The 17,587-nt window shown below is 40.4% G+C and overlaps 1 protein-coding gene and 1 pseudogene across 3 annotated transcripts in view; one reads left to right on the forward strand and one right to left on the reverse strand.

Moving 5' to 3' along the window:
- The window catches only part of CCDC30 (coiled-coil domain containing 30), a 115,892-nt gene that overhangs the window by 73,768 nt on the left and 24,537 nt on the right, over positions 1-17,587 (forward strand). For all 3 annotated transcript variants that reach the window (XM_045064333.1, XM_004740631.3, XM_045064334.1), the window contains 5 exons: positions 1,102-1,281; positions 7,524-7,733; positions 12,171-12,325; positions 16,745-16,907; positions 17,417-17,529. In XM_045064333.1, coding sequence (XP_044920268.1) covers positions 1,102-1,281; positions 7,524-7,733; positions 12,171-12,325; positions 16,745-16,907; positions 17,417-17,529 — 821 coding nt within the window. The remainder of the gene's footprint in view (positions 1-1,101; positions 1,282-7,523; positions 7,734-12,170; positions 12,326-16,744; positions 16,908-17,416; positions 17,530-17,587) is intronic.
- LOC106007353 lies at positions 14,547-15,608 on the reverse strand (annotated as a pseudogene).

Here is a 17,587-nt window from a genome sequence, read left to right on the forward strand (position 1 = left end):
TCATGATCCCGGAGTCCCGGGATCGAGTCCCACATCGGGCTCCCAGCTCCATGGGGAGTCTGCTTCTCTCTCTGACCTTCTCCTCGCTCATGCTCTCTTTCACTGTCTCTCTCTCAATAGATAAATAAAATCTTAAAAAAAAAAAAAAGATAGATTCAGGACTGAAACTAATTCCAAAGCTAGGGTTCTTAATAATTACATTATAATTCCATTAAAGAATTTTTTCTAGAGATCTTAGACACTTGAAGCTCTAGGATAAGCAAACTGGATTTAGACTGCCTTCTTGACTAAGTCAAGATAGGAGTTAAAGGGCTTTATAGGACTTGGGGAATTCTGTGTTACAATTCTGTTGTAAGCAAGAAAGAGCTGGACTAATGACATGGGATTTCCAGAAAGTCATGGGCAGGAAGGACCCTGGACCAGGACTCAGGAAACTCTGAATATATGTTATCTATTGAATTGGGTAAGGTTGAATTCTTTATCTACATAGTACACCCATGTGAGACTACCTTTTAGAAAACCCCATGATTCCTCCTTTGATCAAGGTGCTTTTATTGCCCTGGAGACCTGCAGGATAGTGTGTGGTTGTATAGTAACTGAAGAAGAATCATGTGAAAGTAACAGGAAAGCAATGAGGAAGACCGGGAATTTAAGATCTTCTGCTAAATGTTCTCTTTCTTTTTGCCAACAGATACCACACACACACACACACACACACACACACAATGCGTACACATTTACACTTTCCTTCTTCACATATTGGCTCTTTGAACTCCCCATTTAAAGCATGTTTTACTCTAAAATGATCCATGTTTCTCTTTCCCTTCATTCATAAGAAAAGAAAGTTAATTGTCTATGCTTAACTGCTTTGCTCAAATAATTTCATGGATATTTTCACTCTAAAATAACGGGAGTTAAATTATGCGAACAAGTACCAAATGGCCATAAGTATAAAAGAGAGTAATTTGCTGGAGGTAAGCCAACTCCCAAGAATATTTACATGTGAAAAGTTCTGACATTTCTGCTTCTGAGAGCTGGAACCCATGTTTTACCAATATTCTTTCAAATTGCCCATGTTTCTCTTTTAAAATGTTTGTTTAGTGTCCATCATCTGGAGAGAAGGTGAAATACCAGCAGCAAGATGGTGTAGACCAGCTTCGTCAGAATTTGCACCGGCTCCAGATTCTGTGTAACTCGGCTGAAAATGAGCTCCGGTATGAGCGAGGAAAGAACCTGGACTTGAAACAGCATAATAGCTTACTTCAGGAAGAAAGCCTTAAGGTGATTCTTGGGGCATACCCTGGATCGGAGGGTCTCAGTTGCTAATTAGCCCTAGAGATAAACGCGTTCTCATTCCCCAGCTGCATAATTGTGGTAGGACCCCCAGATGTGTGGGCGATGTGAGCTCTCTGATAACTCACTCTGACTCTGCCCCACCAAGAAGGCTCACAGTTCAGTTGTTTCCCTGCTGCTGAAGTTGTGTGTATACTGTCAACTTATAAAGGAGACAAACTTTTTAAAGTTACACAATCTTTTGAAATCACTAGCTAAAACTTTTAACACTTAACTAAATTTGAATGACCTGATCCCAAACGCTGAAGGTCCTGCCCTAGTTCTATCTATAGACTTATTTATCCCTAAGAGCTGTATCCATTATTATTGATTGAATCAAATATCAGCTGCACCAAGGTACAATTCATAGGAGGGCAAACTTATTCTATCAGAAAGTTAGGAGGACATCTCCCAAACATGCTTGTTCTAAAATAATCTATGTAGAACTGCCAGCCACAGAGTTCATCTAAATTTTATGAACCACATGAATATTCAAACTGAACCATCATATAAAAATAGTGCTTCCTTTTAATTGAGGTTCAATTCTGTAAGCATGTATTAGGGACCTAGTTTTCTAGAAGTCCCTATCTTAACTTATAAGTTATAACTTATAAGTTCTGGAATTCAGCATTCAACAAATATGTACAAGGCATTGGTCATAATCCAGGCTGGCAATCTTGTTGATACTGAGGGTTTAACCATAGGTAAAACCAATAAAGTGCTTATCCTCTGGTCAGTAGGAGTCCATGGGTCAAACTCTGCCTGCCTCTTGTTTTTGTAAATAAAGCTTAATTGGCACACAGCCTCACCTGTTTGTTTACATATTATGGATGGCTGCTTTTGTACTGTAATAGCAGATCTGAGTAGTTCTGACAGAGACCATGTGGCCCACAAAGGCTAAAACATATACTCTCTGGCCCTTTATAGGAAAATTCGTCATACCTGGTGTAGCGGGAACAAGGTACCTTCTTCAAAAAGTGACCTAAAAAGAGATTAAGAAGGGTTCCTCCTTTTTAGGAGCTCACAACACAGTGGGGGAGATACAGAGGAAAATAAGTAGTCATTTACGTCAAACTTGAAGGGAGGCCCTTCTAGAGAGTCCTAGTATTCCAGGATTATTTGAAGAAACAGCTTCCTTATTCCTCACCCTTCATGATTTTTTGAATACTGACCATATTCCCTCAAGCCTTTGTAGTAGTAAATTAAATTCCAAATCTTGATCATATTTCCTTGTAAGACAGCATTTCACTTTTCCTTTTAAACACATTTCTGAGATAATTTTCACTGTCTAACTCTGAACATATTCAAGCAATACTACATCTTTCTCAAGGTGTAATGACCAGAGCAACACAGATTATGACTTGACAATTTTTGCTAATCTCATGTATGTGTATTGTGGTAGCTCCTAGCAGTTTTTTTTTTTTTTTTAAGATTGTATTTATTTATTTGACAGAGAGAGAGATCACAAGTAGGCAGAGAGGCAGGCAGAGAAAGAGGGGGAAGCAGGCTCCCTGCTGAGCAGAGAGGCCAATGTGGGGCTCCGTCCCAGAACCCTGAGATCATGACTTGAGCCGAAGGCAGAGGGTTAACCCACTGAGCCACCCAGGCGCCCCACTCCTAGCAGTTTTAAAGTGCATTTCCCTGTTTACAAATGAAGTTGAGCAGCTTTCTATATATTTCTTTGACATTTGAGTTGCTATTTTGTGAAGACCTGTTCAAGATTTTGCTTACTTTTCTGGGGGCTTCTGTCATTTTCATTTTCCCATTAATTTATAAGAATTGTTTATATATGAAGCTTTGATCAGGTGTGTATTACAAACAGCTTCTACTCTATGGCTTATATTTTCACTCTCTAAATATATGTTTTGAGGGACGCCTGTGTGGCTCAGTTGGTTGGGCATCTGCCTTTGGCTCAGGTCGTGATTCTACTGGGATCCAGCCCTGCATTGGGCTTCCTGTGCAGTAGGGAATCTGCTTCTCCTTCTCCCTCTGCTCCTTCCTTTTACTCTTGCTTTCTCTCTCTCAAATAAATAAATAAATAAATAACCTTTAGAAAAAGAGAGTTCTCTGTCAACTTCAAAGCCATAAAGATATTCTCCTACATTACTATATTGTTACATGGGTCATAAGAATATTGGCATATGGGGCGCCTGGGTGGCTCAGTGGGTTAAAGCCTCTGCCTTCGGTTCAGGACATGATATCAGGGTCCTGGGATCGAGCACCACATTGGACTCTCTGCTCAGCAGGGAGCCTGCTTCCTCCTCTCTCTCTCCCTGCCTCTCTCTGTCAAATAAATGAATAAATAAAATCTTTAAAAAAAAAAAAAGAATATTGGCATATATGTAGTCTGTTTCCAAGGTCTCTATTCTGTTCCATTGTCCTGTTTTGTCTATTCTTGTGCCAATAACATGCTATCTTAATTATGTTAGCTTTATGTAAATCTTAATATTTGATAGAACACATATTTTCATCTTGTTCTTATTCTAGGATGCCTTGGCATTCTTGGCCTTTTGAAATTCTATAAAAATTTTATCAACAGCTTGTCAAGTTAAATGCACATACCCACATGTACTCACACACACACATACATATATACACAAATGACCTTTTGAGAGTTATACTGAATCTATAGATAAATTTGGGAAGCATTCTTTTTTTAAAAGATTTTATTTATTGCCAGAGAGAGACAGAATGCACAAGTAGGGGGAGCAGCAGGCAGAGCAGGCAGGGGGGAAGCAGGCTCCCTGCTTAAGCAAGGAGCCCAATGTGGGACTCCATCCCAGGACCTGTGATCATAACGTGAGCCAAAAGCAGCCACTTAACCGACTGAGCCACCCAGGCATCCCAAATCTGGGAGGAATTTAAATCGTTGCAGTATCAAATCCTCTGCTAAATGTGTGTGTAGGGATGCCCGTGTGCTCAGTTGATTGGGCCACTGCCTTCGGCTCAGGTCATGGTCAGGTTTCCCTTGCTCTGCGGGGAGCCTGCTTCTCCCTCTCCCTCTGCCTCTCCCCCTGCTTGTGCGCGCGCTCTCTCTCTCTGTCAAATAAATAAATAAAATCTTTTTTTTAAAGTGTGTGTATTATATTTAGGTCTTCTTTAATTTCTCCCAATATCATATTTTTCTTTGTAGAGGTCTTATACATCTTTTGCTAGACATAGTCCTAGGTGCTGATACTTTCCACACTATTGTAATTGGTAACTTTTTAAAAATTTCACTTTCTAACTATTGCTGATACATAAAAATGCAATAATTTTTTTCTAATAAAAACCTTGCCATACTTTTAAATTACTTTTTTAAAAAAGTTTTATTTATTGATTTGACAGAGAGGTAGAGAGAGCACAAATAAGCAGAGCAGCAGCAGAGGGAGAGAGAGAAGCAGGCTCTCTGCAGAGCAGGGAGCTTGATACAGGGCTCGATCCCAGGACCCTGGAATCGTGACCTGAGCCGAAGGCAGATGCTTAATCAACTGAGCCATCCAGGTGCCCCTAAATTACTTCTTATAATTTATGTTTCTATCATTTTGTATTTTATATGTAAACAATCATATCACCTAAGAATAAATATAATTTTCTTTCTTCCCTTCCACATGTTACACCTGTTATTCTTTATTCTTGTTCGAAGCAGTGGGTTGGATAGTGCCAAATAGAGCTGGTGATGGGGTATATTTTCTCCTTCCTTGTCTCAAGGGGAAAGCTCTCATATTTCATTTAGTATGTTTTTAGAGGTTTTTTGTTTTTTCTTTTTTTTAAGTTTTGGAGACCAAGGCTGGTTCTTTTTTTTTTTTTTTTTAAGATTTTATTTATTTATTTGACAGAGAGAGAGAGACAGCAAGAGAGGGAACACAAACAGGGGGAGAAAGAAACGGAGAGGCAGGCTTCCCACTGAGCAGGGAGCCTGATGCAGGGCTCGATCCCAGAACCCTGGGATCATGACCTGAGCCGAAGGCAGACACTTAACAACTGAGCCACCCAGGCACCCCATAGGGTTTTTTAAAATAGATTTTTAAGAATCACATTAGGAAAATTCTCTTCTAGTGTTCATTCAGTATTTTATGATGAGCACATGTTGAATTTCATCAAATTCTTTTTCTGCATATTTTGATTTTTGAATCTGTTGTTATGGTGAATTACATTGACTGATTTTCTAATGTTAACTCAACTTTGCATTCCTGGGATAAACCCAACCTCATCCTAAATCATTATCCTTTTTCTACATTGCTGATTTTAGCTTGCCAATATTTCTTTGGAATTTTTGCATCTTAGTTCACAAATGAGGCTGGCCTGTCTTTTTCCTTTCTTATAATATCCATGTCAGATTTTGGCATCAAGGTTACCCTAGCCCCTTAACGTGAGATGGATAACATACCCTCTTTTTCTATCCTCTGGAAGAGTTCGTAAAAATAAATTAAAATTATTTCTTCTTAAATAATTATAAGAACTCATTTCTGAGTCCTTCTGATTCTAGAGTTTTCTTCTGGGAAAGATTTTCCATTACTGATTCAATTTCTTAATAGTTATAAGAAGTTACGTTTTTTAAGAATTCTTGTATCAACTTTGGTATATTTTATTTTTATAGAAATTTTTCATTTAAATTTTCAAAATTTTTAGTTAAGTTAGTCATCAGTTTTTAAATATATAGATGATCCTTTTTGCTTTCATGTTACTAAATAACCTGTGATTTAAATAAAAGAGGTTGGCGAGGGGAAAAAAGGAGGGAAGAAGCACCTGGTTGGCTCAGTCAGTTAAATCTCCAATTCTTGGGGCGCCTGGGTGGCTCAGTCGTTAAGCATCTGCCTTCGGCTCAGGTCATGATCCCAGGGTCCTGGGATCAAGCCCTGCAATGAGCTCCACATCAAGCCTCCCATTGAGCTCTTCATCGAGCCCCACATGGAGCTCCCCACTAAGTTCCCTGCTCTGCACGGAGCCTGCTTCTCCCTCTCCCACTCCCCCTGCTTGTGTTCCCTCTCTCACTGTGTCTCTCTCTCTGTCAAATAAATAAATTAAATCTTAAAAAAAAAAAAACACACCTCCAACTCTTGATTTTGGCTCAGGATATGATCTCAGGGTTGTGAGATGGAGCCCTGTGTCGGTTCCATGTTGGGCAGCAAGCCTGCTTAAGATTCTCTCCCTTTCACTCTCTTCCCACCCACCCCTAACCTGTGTACTTGCTCTTGAAAGAAAGAGATAAAGAAGGAAGGAAAGAAGGAAGGAAGGAAGGTAAGGAAGGAAGGAAGGAAGGAAGGAAAAGGAAAGGAAAGAAGGAAGAAAGAAGAAGAAAGAGAAAAGAACACTTGGTCTGCAATGTAGAGAACGGATGGAAGTGGCAGGACCACGTTGTTACTGCAGTGACCCAGGCTAGAGATGATGGTGTCATAGACAAGGGTGGTGGACACGGATGGGCAGATGCAAGACATGTTGTTGAAGCAACATGCCAGTGGGTGCCCAATGGGCTCATGATAGGTAAGGAAAACTCAGGATGACTCTCAGACTACTGGCTTGAACAAAACCTTAGATGGTGGCATCATTTACTGAAATCAGGAAGACAGAGAAAAATGATGTTTGATATGGACAGACTCAAGGAGTTTTATTTTAGCAGTTATTGGCATGAAGGTGGTATTTCAAATCATGAACCTAGGGAAAGAATGAGCCACTCTCAAGGCCTACAGTAGTCCAGTGATATTTAGAAGTTGAGTCGCATTATAATAGTCTACACAGGAAGAACCAGGAAGGAACAGCAAAGAGGTAGGAGAACACCAGGAGACTTCAGTATCATAGACTCCAAGATAACCTTCTGAGATGGAGGGAGTGAACGCTACCTAAAAGCTCAGTTGTCCATTGGATTCATTTTGGCAGTGGGGAGATCAGTAGTGGCCCTGGCATAGGGAGTTTCACGGAGTAGTGGGAATGAAAGCCAGCTTGCAGTTGATTGAACAAAATGATGGAAAATGTTCAGATCAGGCATGTATAGAAACTCTCAGGAAAATTCCTCTGTCCAGCTGCCATCTGGCTAGATAGACTTTGGCAAGCCTTACTACACATGACAGCTCTGGAGAGGTAATCATGCGTGTGACATTGGCTATTTGTCAGCTCTTGGGGGACAGCACTATTATGAAAAGTGCTTGTTCTGGCTCACCTTCACCTTTTTGCCACGTTTTTTTCTATCACTCTTGTTCATTCCCCACCTCCAGATCAAAATTGAACTAAAGCAGGCCCAGCAGAAGTTACTAGATAGCACAAAGATGTGCTCTTCACTCACAGCAGAATGGAATCACAGTCAGCAGAAAATCAGGGAACTGGAGCTGGAGGGACTTACACAGGCTCAGAGCATCAAATCCCAGAACAACCTGCAGGAAAAGCTGGCTCAGGAGAAATCAAAAGTTGCTGATGCGGAGGCAAAGGTAATTATCCTCATGCTTAATAAATAACGTGCACTGGATTCCACTACTGAAATCCCATTTCCCCAAAGAGTCTAAGAAGTAGCTGCGATGCAGACTTGATAGAATTCTAGGGTTTTTCTTTGCTCTTCCATGCTCTCCTCTCTCTTGACTTCACCTGCTCCTGCAGTTTCAGTAAAGCTCCTGTTTCTTTAAACTGCATGAACTTTAAAAAAAAAAAAAGGGTAGGTTTAATAAAGCTGTAACATGAACCTAAAGTAACTGATTGAAGCCATATGAGTTTTGCTTTATGCTTTCAACTTTTAAAAAACTGATTCACCTCTCATTTGTCTGTTTATATGATTTTTAATCTTGTAACTTGTGGGGGCAATTTGTGTTGTGAAAAGCATGTTTGGAAATCATGCCCCTGCATTTCATACTGCCTAACACCAGGTGGCAGTGGTATGTAACAGTAGCACATTTTGATTTGTGGGTTTGAGAGTTCAATCTCACATTTAAAAAAAAAAATCATAAAATAAGTAAATCATTTCATCAGACCATATAAATATAAAACCAACATCAAAAACTAGATGATAGCAATCTTAATTATGCTTGGAAGCCTAATTTTGAGCTAATGAAACCAGGAGTGAACACAAGAGTGTTCATACTGTGTAATTTCATTTATATGAGGTTTAAGAATAGAAAAAACTCAGCTGTGATCAGAAGATGGTGGTTGTCTTTATGAGGGCTTCTAATTGGGAGAGGATGAGAGGGAATCTTCTGTGGTGCTGGGAGTATTGTATATCTTTTTTTTTTTTTTAAGATTTATTTATTTATTTGACAGAGAGAGAGATCACAAGTAGGCAGAGAGGCAGACAGAGAAAGGGGGAAGCAAGCTCCCCGCTGAGCAGAGAGCTCAGTGTGGGCTCCTGGGATCGCAAGACCCTGGGATCATGACCTGAGCCGAAGGCAGAGACTTTAACCCATTGAGCCATCCAGGTGCCCCAGAGTATTGTATGTCTTGATGTGAGAGGTGGTTGTTTAAGTAAAACTTCATTTGGTATGCTTCAGATATGCACACTTTATGTATGTTATTACTCCATTTAAAAAGTAGTTGGTAATTACAGATTAGTAAAAAAAAAAAACAAAAAAAACAAAAAACCTAAGTTTAGTAAATATATATATATATATATATATATATATATATATATACAGATTAGTAAAAAAAAAAACCAACAACCAAACAAGAAAACCTGAATTTAGACAGTACTAAATATTGGTAAGGATTTTGTGTGACAAGGACTCATTTATTGACTGCAATTGGGAGAACAAATTAGTACAAACACTCGGGGGTTTTTAAAAGATTTATTTATTTTAGAGAGAGCACACATGAGAGTGGGGGAGAGGGGCAGTGGGGAAAAGGAGAGAGAAAATCCTCAAGCAGACCCCCTGCTGCTGAGCACAGAGCCCCATGTGGGTCTTGACCCCAGGACCCCAAAATCACGAGCTGAGCTGAAATCAAGAGCCTGACACTTAACCAAGCCACCTAGGCACCCCAATATAAACACTTTGGAAAGCAATTTGGCATTTGTATTTATTTTGTTACATTAAAGATATATATACCATACAATCCAACACTTCTGCCACTAGGGAGAAATACTGGAGAAAATGTCATATTGCACATATGTGCCAGGAGATAGGAATATAATCATTTTTGTAGGAACATTGTTCCAAATAGCAGAAAACTGGAAGCAACCCAAATGTCCACTGACATAAGATAGAATAAATAGCTGTATATTTATACAATAGTGTAAAACAGTGAGAATAGATGAGTTATAGGTACATTTGTAGTTCAACATATATTGAATAAAAACCAAATCTCCAAGGGATGCCTGAGTGGCTTCCCTCTCTCTGTACCTGCCTCTCTGCCTACTTGTGATCTCTGTCAAATAAATAAAATCTTAAAAAAAAAAAAAAAAACCAAAAAAAAAAAACAAATCACCAGAAACACAGTACGAGTCCATTGATATAAAGGTCAAAATGGTATACAATAAAATTTATGTTATGTAGCTTATATATTAAAGAAAAACCAAGGAAATGGTTAATACAAAATTCAGATACTGGTTTTCTCGAGTGGGGAGGGAAGGGGGCTAATCAGCAAGGTATCAGATTAGACTTCAAAAGTATTGGAAATGTTATTTTCTCTTTTTTTAAGATTTTATTTATTTGACAGAGAGAGCACAAGTAGACAGAGAGGCAGGCTAAGAGAGAGGGGAAACAGGCCCCCTGCTGAGCAAAGAGCCTGACGCGGGGCTTGATCCCAGGATCCTGAGACCATGACCTGAGCTGAAGGCAGAAGCTCAACCCACTGAGCCATCCAGGCACCCTGAAATGTTATTTTCTTAAACTGGGTGACAGGTTCAAACTTTTGCATATGTCCTTGGCAGAGAAGCCAATAGGGTGATATTGTCATTTGTGGAAATAAGAGTGCATATCTTTAAGGAATCATTTTCCCTAAGCAGAACTAAGTGGGGCAGCTCAAAGGAACTTGAGTTGACCTCATGATGACTGGCTGTCCACTACCACTGCCCCTGAATCATTCTGCATCTTCACCTCTCCTATGGTTCATGGGCTCTGCAAGGACCTGGGACTGATGCACAAAGCCCTGCTTTTAAAAAAAGGAGTGCCATCCACTGGCATTCAGTGAATGTTTGTGGGGAATGTGGTGCCAAACCATTATAACGCATGCATTGTCAGATCAAGAATACATTTGAGGGGCGCCTGGGTGACTCAGTGGGTTAAGCTGCTGCCTTTGGCTCAGGTCATGATCTCAGGGTCCTGGGATTGAGTCCCACATCAGGCTCTCAGCTCAGCAGGGAGCCTGCTTCCCTCTCCCTCTCTGCCTGCCTCTCTGCCTACTTGTGATCTCTGTCAAATAAGTAAATAAAAGCTTTAAAAAAAAAAAAAGAATACATTGGAAAAACAATAACTATTTTGCTAAAAACTATTCATTCAATAAATATTTATTGAGCATCTACTCTGTACCAGTACATAGCATATAAAATTGTGTCACAGTTTTGGGTGACACAGGGTTTATAAAAAATAAATAAACAAAAATAGACTTACCTACCAAAAAAAGTTTTTAATGATACTTTTAATCTAACATGTAAATTCTGAAATAAAATGATACATCTCTCTATCAAATTATAAGTCTTATTTTTAGTTCTACCAGTACATTGAAAAATGTGTTACTGATGCTAGGTGATATCCTAATAAGTACTTGGTTTGTAAGAGGCTTCTGCTTTATTTTAAAATCTTGTTGTGAATCTGGCTACACTGTAAAGAAACTAGACACGCTCACACATTGCTGTTGGAAGTATAAATTAGCCTAATACCTATAGATCCAGGTTGGCATTATCAATTTTTTAAAGATTTTATTTATTTGTGTGTGTGAGAGAGAGAGATCAAAAGTAAGCAGAGAGGCAGGCAGAGAGAGAGGAGGAAGCAGGCTCCCCATCAAGCAGAGAGCCCAATGTGGGGCTCCATCCCATGCCCCTGAGATCATGACCTGAGCCGAAGGCAGAGGCTTAACCCACTGAGCCACCCAGATGCCCCTGCATTATCTATTAAACAAACAAGTAATAGCCTTTGCCATAGCAAATTCTTATCTCATATTTTATTCTAGAACAATTGTTTGTAATAGCAAAAGATTGGAATCAATTTAAATATCCCATCAGTAGGGATCTACTTAAGTAAGTTATAGTATATCCTTATGGTAGAATAGTATGTGGCTATAAAAGAGAAGGCAATTCTACATAAACATGTAATACAGAAAAATCACCAAGTTTATTACTTTAAAAAAGCAAGGTGAAGGGTGCCTGGGTGGCTCAGTTGGTTAGGTCTCTGACTCTTGTTTTGGCTCAGGTCATGGTCTTGGGGTCATGAGATTGAGCCCTGTGGGGGGGCCTCTGCACTGGGGTGGAGCCTGCTTAAGATTTTCCCTCTGCCCCTCTGCTCCCCCAAATTTTTTTAAAAGGCAAGGTGCATAAGTACATATGATATGCCATCATTTGTGTAAAAAATATGTATATGGGAGAGAACTGCATAATAATATTTATGTGGGCATCAATAAATCTCTGGAAAGGTACACAAGAAACTAATACCAGTGATTAATTACCTACATGACTGAGAAAAACTGGCAGGAAGACAGAATAGAGATGAGAAGGAGTTTTCACTACATAACTTCGTTTACACAAACATACACTAAACTATGCCAATGTATCATATAATGTAAAACATAGGTAATTTATTTTAAAGTTAAAATAAACTTGGCCATGTTCTTTACTTTAGACCAGATTTGTTTGTTAGCACGACGTTTGCTGGTTGCTCATGGGGTATTTCCCTAACTGGAAAAAAGGTCAGACTTTTCTTAATGTTTTATTCACAAATATTTCCTTCAAGATCCTGGATCTGCAGCAGAAATTAGAACATGCTCAAAAAGTCTGTCTCTCTGACGCTTGTAGTTTGGGGATGAAGCAACTAGAGCAAAGAATAAAAGCAGCACTGGAAAATGAAGCTAAAACAAAGCAGCAATATCAGGAAGAACAGCACAAGAGGTAAGAGGAACAGAGATGTCCGGGTCGTGGGGGCTAACCACTGAGCTCACCCGCCTGTCAGCCTTCCCGTGCATCTCCTCACTGTTCCCGCTGACATGAATTCCGCGGCGCAGCCTCTTATCACACTGTCTTCTCGTTCCTTTCCTTGTTTGCTTTTCACACCAGAGTGTCAGATTTCTTCAAGGCTGGGATTACTTCTGTTGCTCTGAGACACACAGGGTGCACCAGTCAGTTTTCTTGAATGACTGGATGACCTATGAAATATGCTACTCTGGGATTTGCTTTTCTAGTTCTAGCATGATTGGCGTAAAATGCAAACTAAATGAAATTAACTTTTGTATTTATTAGCTGATTTTCTTCAAAGAATTTCCAAGTACTTTACAGGCATCATTCTTGATGATTATATCAAGAATCTGTAACCTGTTAGGAGCTTTCATTTTTTTTTTTTCTAAAATTATTACTATCACAATTCTTACTTAAATGACCTTCCTGGATGACCTAAACTTCAGTAACCAATGCTTCCTACTTCTATGACACTTCGAGTGATTTGCATATATTTTAAGAAAAATATGGTTTTAGCCACTGAAAAGACATGCGGACATTCACATGTATTATGAAGCTGAGAAATTTACTTTTGGTTTTAGTAAAAAGCGATAGCATAGGGCGCAGCACTCAGTAGGTACTCAGAGATCGTGACTGAATGAATCTTTGAGTAAGTGAGTGAGTGAACATATGAATGAATAATGAGTTCACTCAGTGAGGTACAGTGGAAAAACACTTGCCTCACTGCCGCATCTAACAGGATGGTAGGCCTTCCTCCTGTTATGATACAGCTAGATCCCGAATAAACTATGAGCATACCTTTTAAAGTATTAGCCACGATAAAGCAAGAGAAAGCACTAACAGCAAACATATAATAAGCTCAAACAAAAACGTGAATGTAAATAAACTTCTAAGTCAGGGGGCAAGTAATAACATCAGCCCCAGATTTGAGAAAAAGTTGCTGAGGAAGTTTGCCCCAAAGTGGGAGATGTGAACTAGAGACTCTGGTATTAAGCTGGGAGTCTTGAAGTGTTCCCCAGTAGACAGCCCCATGGTTTCCCCAAATTATCTCTGGGGGAAAACAACTCAGTTTAGGTATCAAGGATTCCCATATTATAAGGTTTTTTATTTTTTTTAAGATTTTATCTATTTATTTGACAGAGAGAGAGAGAGAGTGAGCACAAGTAGTGGGAAGAGCAGACAGAGGGAGAGGGAGAAACAGGCTACCTGCCGAGTAGGGAGCTCAATGTGGGGCTCAATCCCAGAACCCTGGGATCATGACCTGAGCCGAAAGCAGACATTTAATGACTGAGCCACCCAGGCAACCTTGATTTTTAATTCCATGACATTATTTTAAACAGTTGTATAGCATTCTTTACATAGATATACTATAATTTATGTAAAATGCTTCTTAGACATTTTGTTACAAATAATGCTGCATATCCCTACATTTTGTTACAAATAATGCTGAATATCCTTGTGCGTAGACTTTATGGTGAGCGTTATACTAAGGGAGGTTTAGGGTGCTGTGTCATGCATAGCAGAGACACTTAATCTAGTCTAGGAAGCTCAAGAAAACCTTGCTCAAAGAAAGCTATTTAAACTGAATGTGAGGTATTTGGGGTGGATGGCTCAATAGAGAATATTAGGGGAAAGAAGTCCTAGGAGAGGAAGATAAGGAAAAGCTTGGAGTTGTAGGGGAGGAATAAGGGTAGAGGATGACTTATTTCAGGAAGTGAAAAAAGTTCATTTTGCCTGTAACAGAATGTTTGGGGATGAAGTGAGTGGTAAGAAAACTAGGCTGGAAAGCTGAGCTAGCTATCAAGCTCTATTGAAGTGCTTAGACTTTATGATATGATGAGATTGTGATGTAGAAAGAGTACTCTGGTTGCTACGTAAGGAATGGATTGAGAGGTTGAAGCTGTTGGGGAGACAGGGAGTTCCTCAATCTACTGATTTCTTAATTTCTTTTTTTTTAAAGCTGGGTACAGTATACTTTATTGATGGAACAGGACAATGTAGGGCTGCCCAAGCCTCTCCCCTTCTTCAAGGGGTCTGTGATGAAAACTATGGTGGTTAGGAGATTTTCAGTGTGTTGAGAGATGAGTTGGGGCAAGGACTCCCCTGTGGTTGAGGTTCTCTCTCTTCTTGTTCTCGCTGAGGCTGGTGTCAGGGGCTCTTATTCCTTAGAGGCCATGTGGATCATAAGGTCCACCACCCAGTTGCTGTAGCCAAATTCATTGTCGTACCAGGAAATGAGCTACACAATGTGGTCATTGAGAGCAACACAAGCCCCAGGCCTGAAGGTAGAAGAGTGGGTGTCACTGTGAAAATCACAAGAGGCAACCTGGTCTTCAGTGTAGGATGCCCTTGAGGGAGCCCTGCGATACCTGTTCCACCACCTTCTCGATGTCATTGTATTTGGCAGCTTTCTCCAGGCAGGAGGTCAGATCCATGACTAACATGTTGGGGGTGGGTATGCAGAAGGCCATGCCAGTGAGCTTCTCAGTCAGCTCAGGGATGACCTTGCCTATAGTCTTGGTGGTGCCAGTAGAAGCAGATGATGTTCTGAGCAGCCCCTTGGCCATAACACCACAGCTTCCCAGAGGGGCTGTCCGCAGTCTTCTGAATGACAGTGATGGCATAGACTGTGGTCACGAGTCCCTCCACAATGTCAAAATTGTCATGGATGACCTTGACCAGAGGAGCTAATCAGTTGGTGGTACAGGAGGCATTACTGACAGTCTTGAGGGAGTTGTCTTACTTCTCAAGGTTCATGCCCCTCACAGACATGGGGGTATCAACACAAGGGGCAGAGATGATGACTGTCTCAGTTCCCACCTTTCAAGTGAGCCCCAGCCTCCTCCATGGTGGTGAAGACCCCAATGGACTCCACAACATACTCAGCACCAGCATCACCCCATTTGATGTTGGCAGGATCTTGCTCCTGGAAGATGGAGAGGGGCTTTCCATTGATGACAAGTTTCCCATTCTCAGCCTTGCCTATGCCATGGAATCTGCCATTGGTGGAATCATAGTGGAACATGTAGACTGTGTAGTTGAGGTCAGTATCCACTTTGTCAGAGTTAAAAGTAGCCCTGGTGGCCAGGTGCCCAATGTGACCAAATTCGTTTACTCAGACAATTGTGTCTCAGGGACATGGCTGACACTGCCCTGGAAGATGTGGCTGTTGGTCTAATGGAGAGGAGCAGAGAGCATTCTTAATTTCATTCATTGGCATAACTGGTTTATCTCTTCGTCTTTGCTCAAACTATATGTAATGTGGGAGTTAATTTCTAACATATTCATCAATTGCTTTTTAAATTTTGACTTGCTATATTTCAATGACAATTTCCAACTCCTAAATTCCATTGTAGCTAACTCAAGTTTCCTTAGTGCCAGCAATTTAAAAGCCTCCCTTTCAGCTCAAAATCTTATTACTTAGTCTGGCCCCTTGATCAGAAATTCAGAATGGAACCAAAAAAAGAAGTAGACAATAAGAGGCAGGAATTGCTCAGGTCTGTAATGAATGAAATGAAAACAGCGATGAAGAGGGCAGTGCTGGTGCACAAGTGGATGTGAATGGCAGGAGGTAAGCTTATAGAGCCTGCACTTATATCAGGAACCACAACAAGAATTGGAGGTGCTGGAGGTTGAGAGGTATGAGTCCCATGTTTCAAATCTCTTAATCTTTCCCAGGAATCCATTGGTTTTTCAGAAAACTGAAGTTAGAGAAAGTGAGCTCATCTGTCCAATAGCAGTAGTGACCTAGCATGTAGGTACTACTCCATCACGCTTATTGTATTCTTCTAGATAATCTCCTAAATCCAAAGAGTCTTGTTGGAAATCTTCAGAAACTCTTCCACAAACTGTGGTCTGATGAAATTCCCTCTGAAGGAGTTAAGTACTTACGCCCCTTCTGGAAAAGGGGGAACTTCCTCATCAAACACAGGCTCATTTATGATTCAGCCTCTGCAACATTAACACGTGTGCCTTAGTCTCAGTAGTGTGTGTAATGAACAGCACCATATTGAACCAAGATCAAGGGACTCAACTTGTAAAGCAGTGAGGATGAAGGGAAAGAATAGAGAATTCAGGATTAGAGCCCTACATCCATCTTGTTCCAGCAGGTTAAAGCTCTCTGTGCCACAGCTTCCTCTGTGAAATAAAGGAAGTTACTTCCTTTTCAGAGGGTTGTTTTGATGAGTGAGAGCAAGAACTAAGAAGAGCATCTTCCACAAAAGAGGTCCCCTGTGTTGGTCTATGGACACATAGCTTACCTCATTGAACAGTAAAATCCCTTGTGATGATATAATAATTTTAGGTCAAAGAATTTTGTAAATTCAGTGTAATTTGATGTACATTAATTGCCCTCAGGAAACTCCTGGGTCAGAATTTAAAAGAGCTACAAAAGCAAGTGAGAATCTTACAAGATAAAGGGAATCAACTGGAAATAACCAATTCTCAGCAGCAATCCAGAATTCAGCAGCAGGAGGCCCAACTCAAACAACTGGAAGAGGAAAAAAGAAAATCGGAAGAGGTAAGAAAGTAAATGGATACACTTTTCAGTTTTCCTATTCCTGTAGACCCAAGTCACAGCTAATCGTTATTGAGAGCCCAGCATTTTACCCCTTAAATTTATCAGGAAAGCAGAATCTACTCTAGCTATCTCAAGCAGGAAAGGATTGAACACAGGGAATAACATGCTTGCCAACTGTTGGGAGATGCTGGTATGAGGAGAATGTCAGAATGTCAGAACTTTGGGTAACCCCAGAAGCCCAGAAACCCCAGGGAAACCCACTCCTGCAGCCCCCAAGAGAGGGAGTTGTAGAAACACTCCCTGAACCCCTGTAAATGCCTCTTCTGATGTCTGCCTGGTCACCTCCCCACTAGAGCTGGAGGACGACGGCTCTCCCCTCCCACTGCCCTCTAGACTGTGTGCAAGTGCCTCTCCTTTGTTGGAACTCTGCTGTTAAGGAAAGTGTAGTTTTCAGACTTCTAATCTCGCAGCACAGAATAGTCTCATTTAAAAAAAAAAATGTTTTTCAGCATCTCAGAAGCAACCGAGAATTATCAGAAAAGATATCTGGGCTGCAGAAGGAGAAAAAAGCGCTCTGTGAAGAATATGGGCAGTTTCTGAAGCAGCTTGATGTCCATGTGAGGTAAATGAAAACGAGTTCCCTCCGAATGGGGAGTTCATGCTTTTCCCCAAATAGACCC

This window comes from Mustela putorius, unplaced genomic scaffold (assembly GCF_011764305.1).
Source record: "Mustela putorius furo isolate JIRA1106 unplaced genomic scaffold, ASM1176430v1.1 tig00003853_pilon_pilon_pilon, whole genome shotgun sequence".
NCBI classification, from domain to species: domain Eukaryota; kingdom Metazoa; phylum Chordata; class Mammalia; order Carnivora; family Mustelidae; genus Mustela; species Mustela putorius.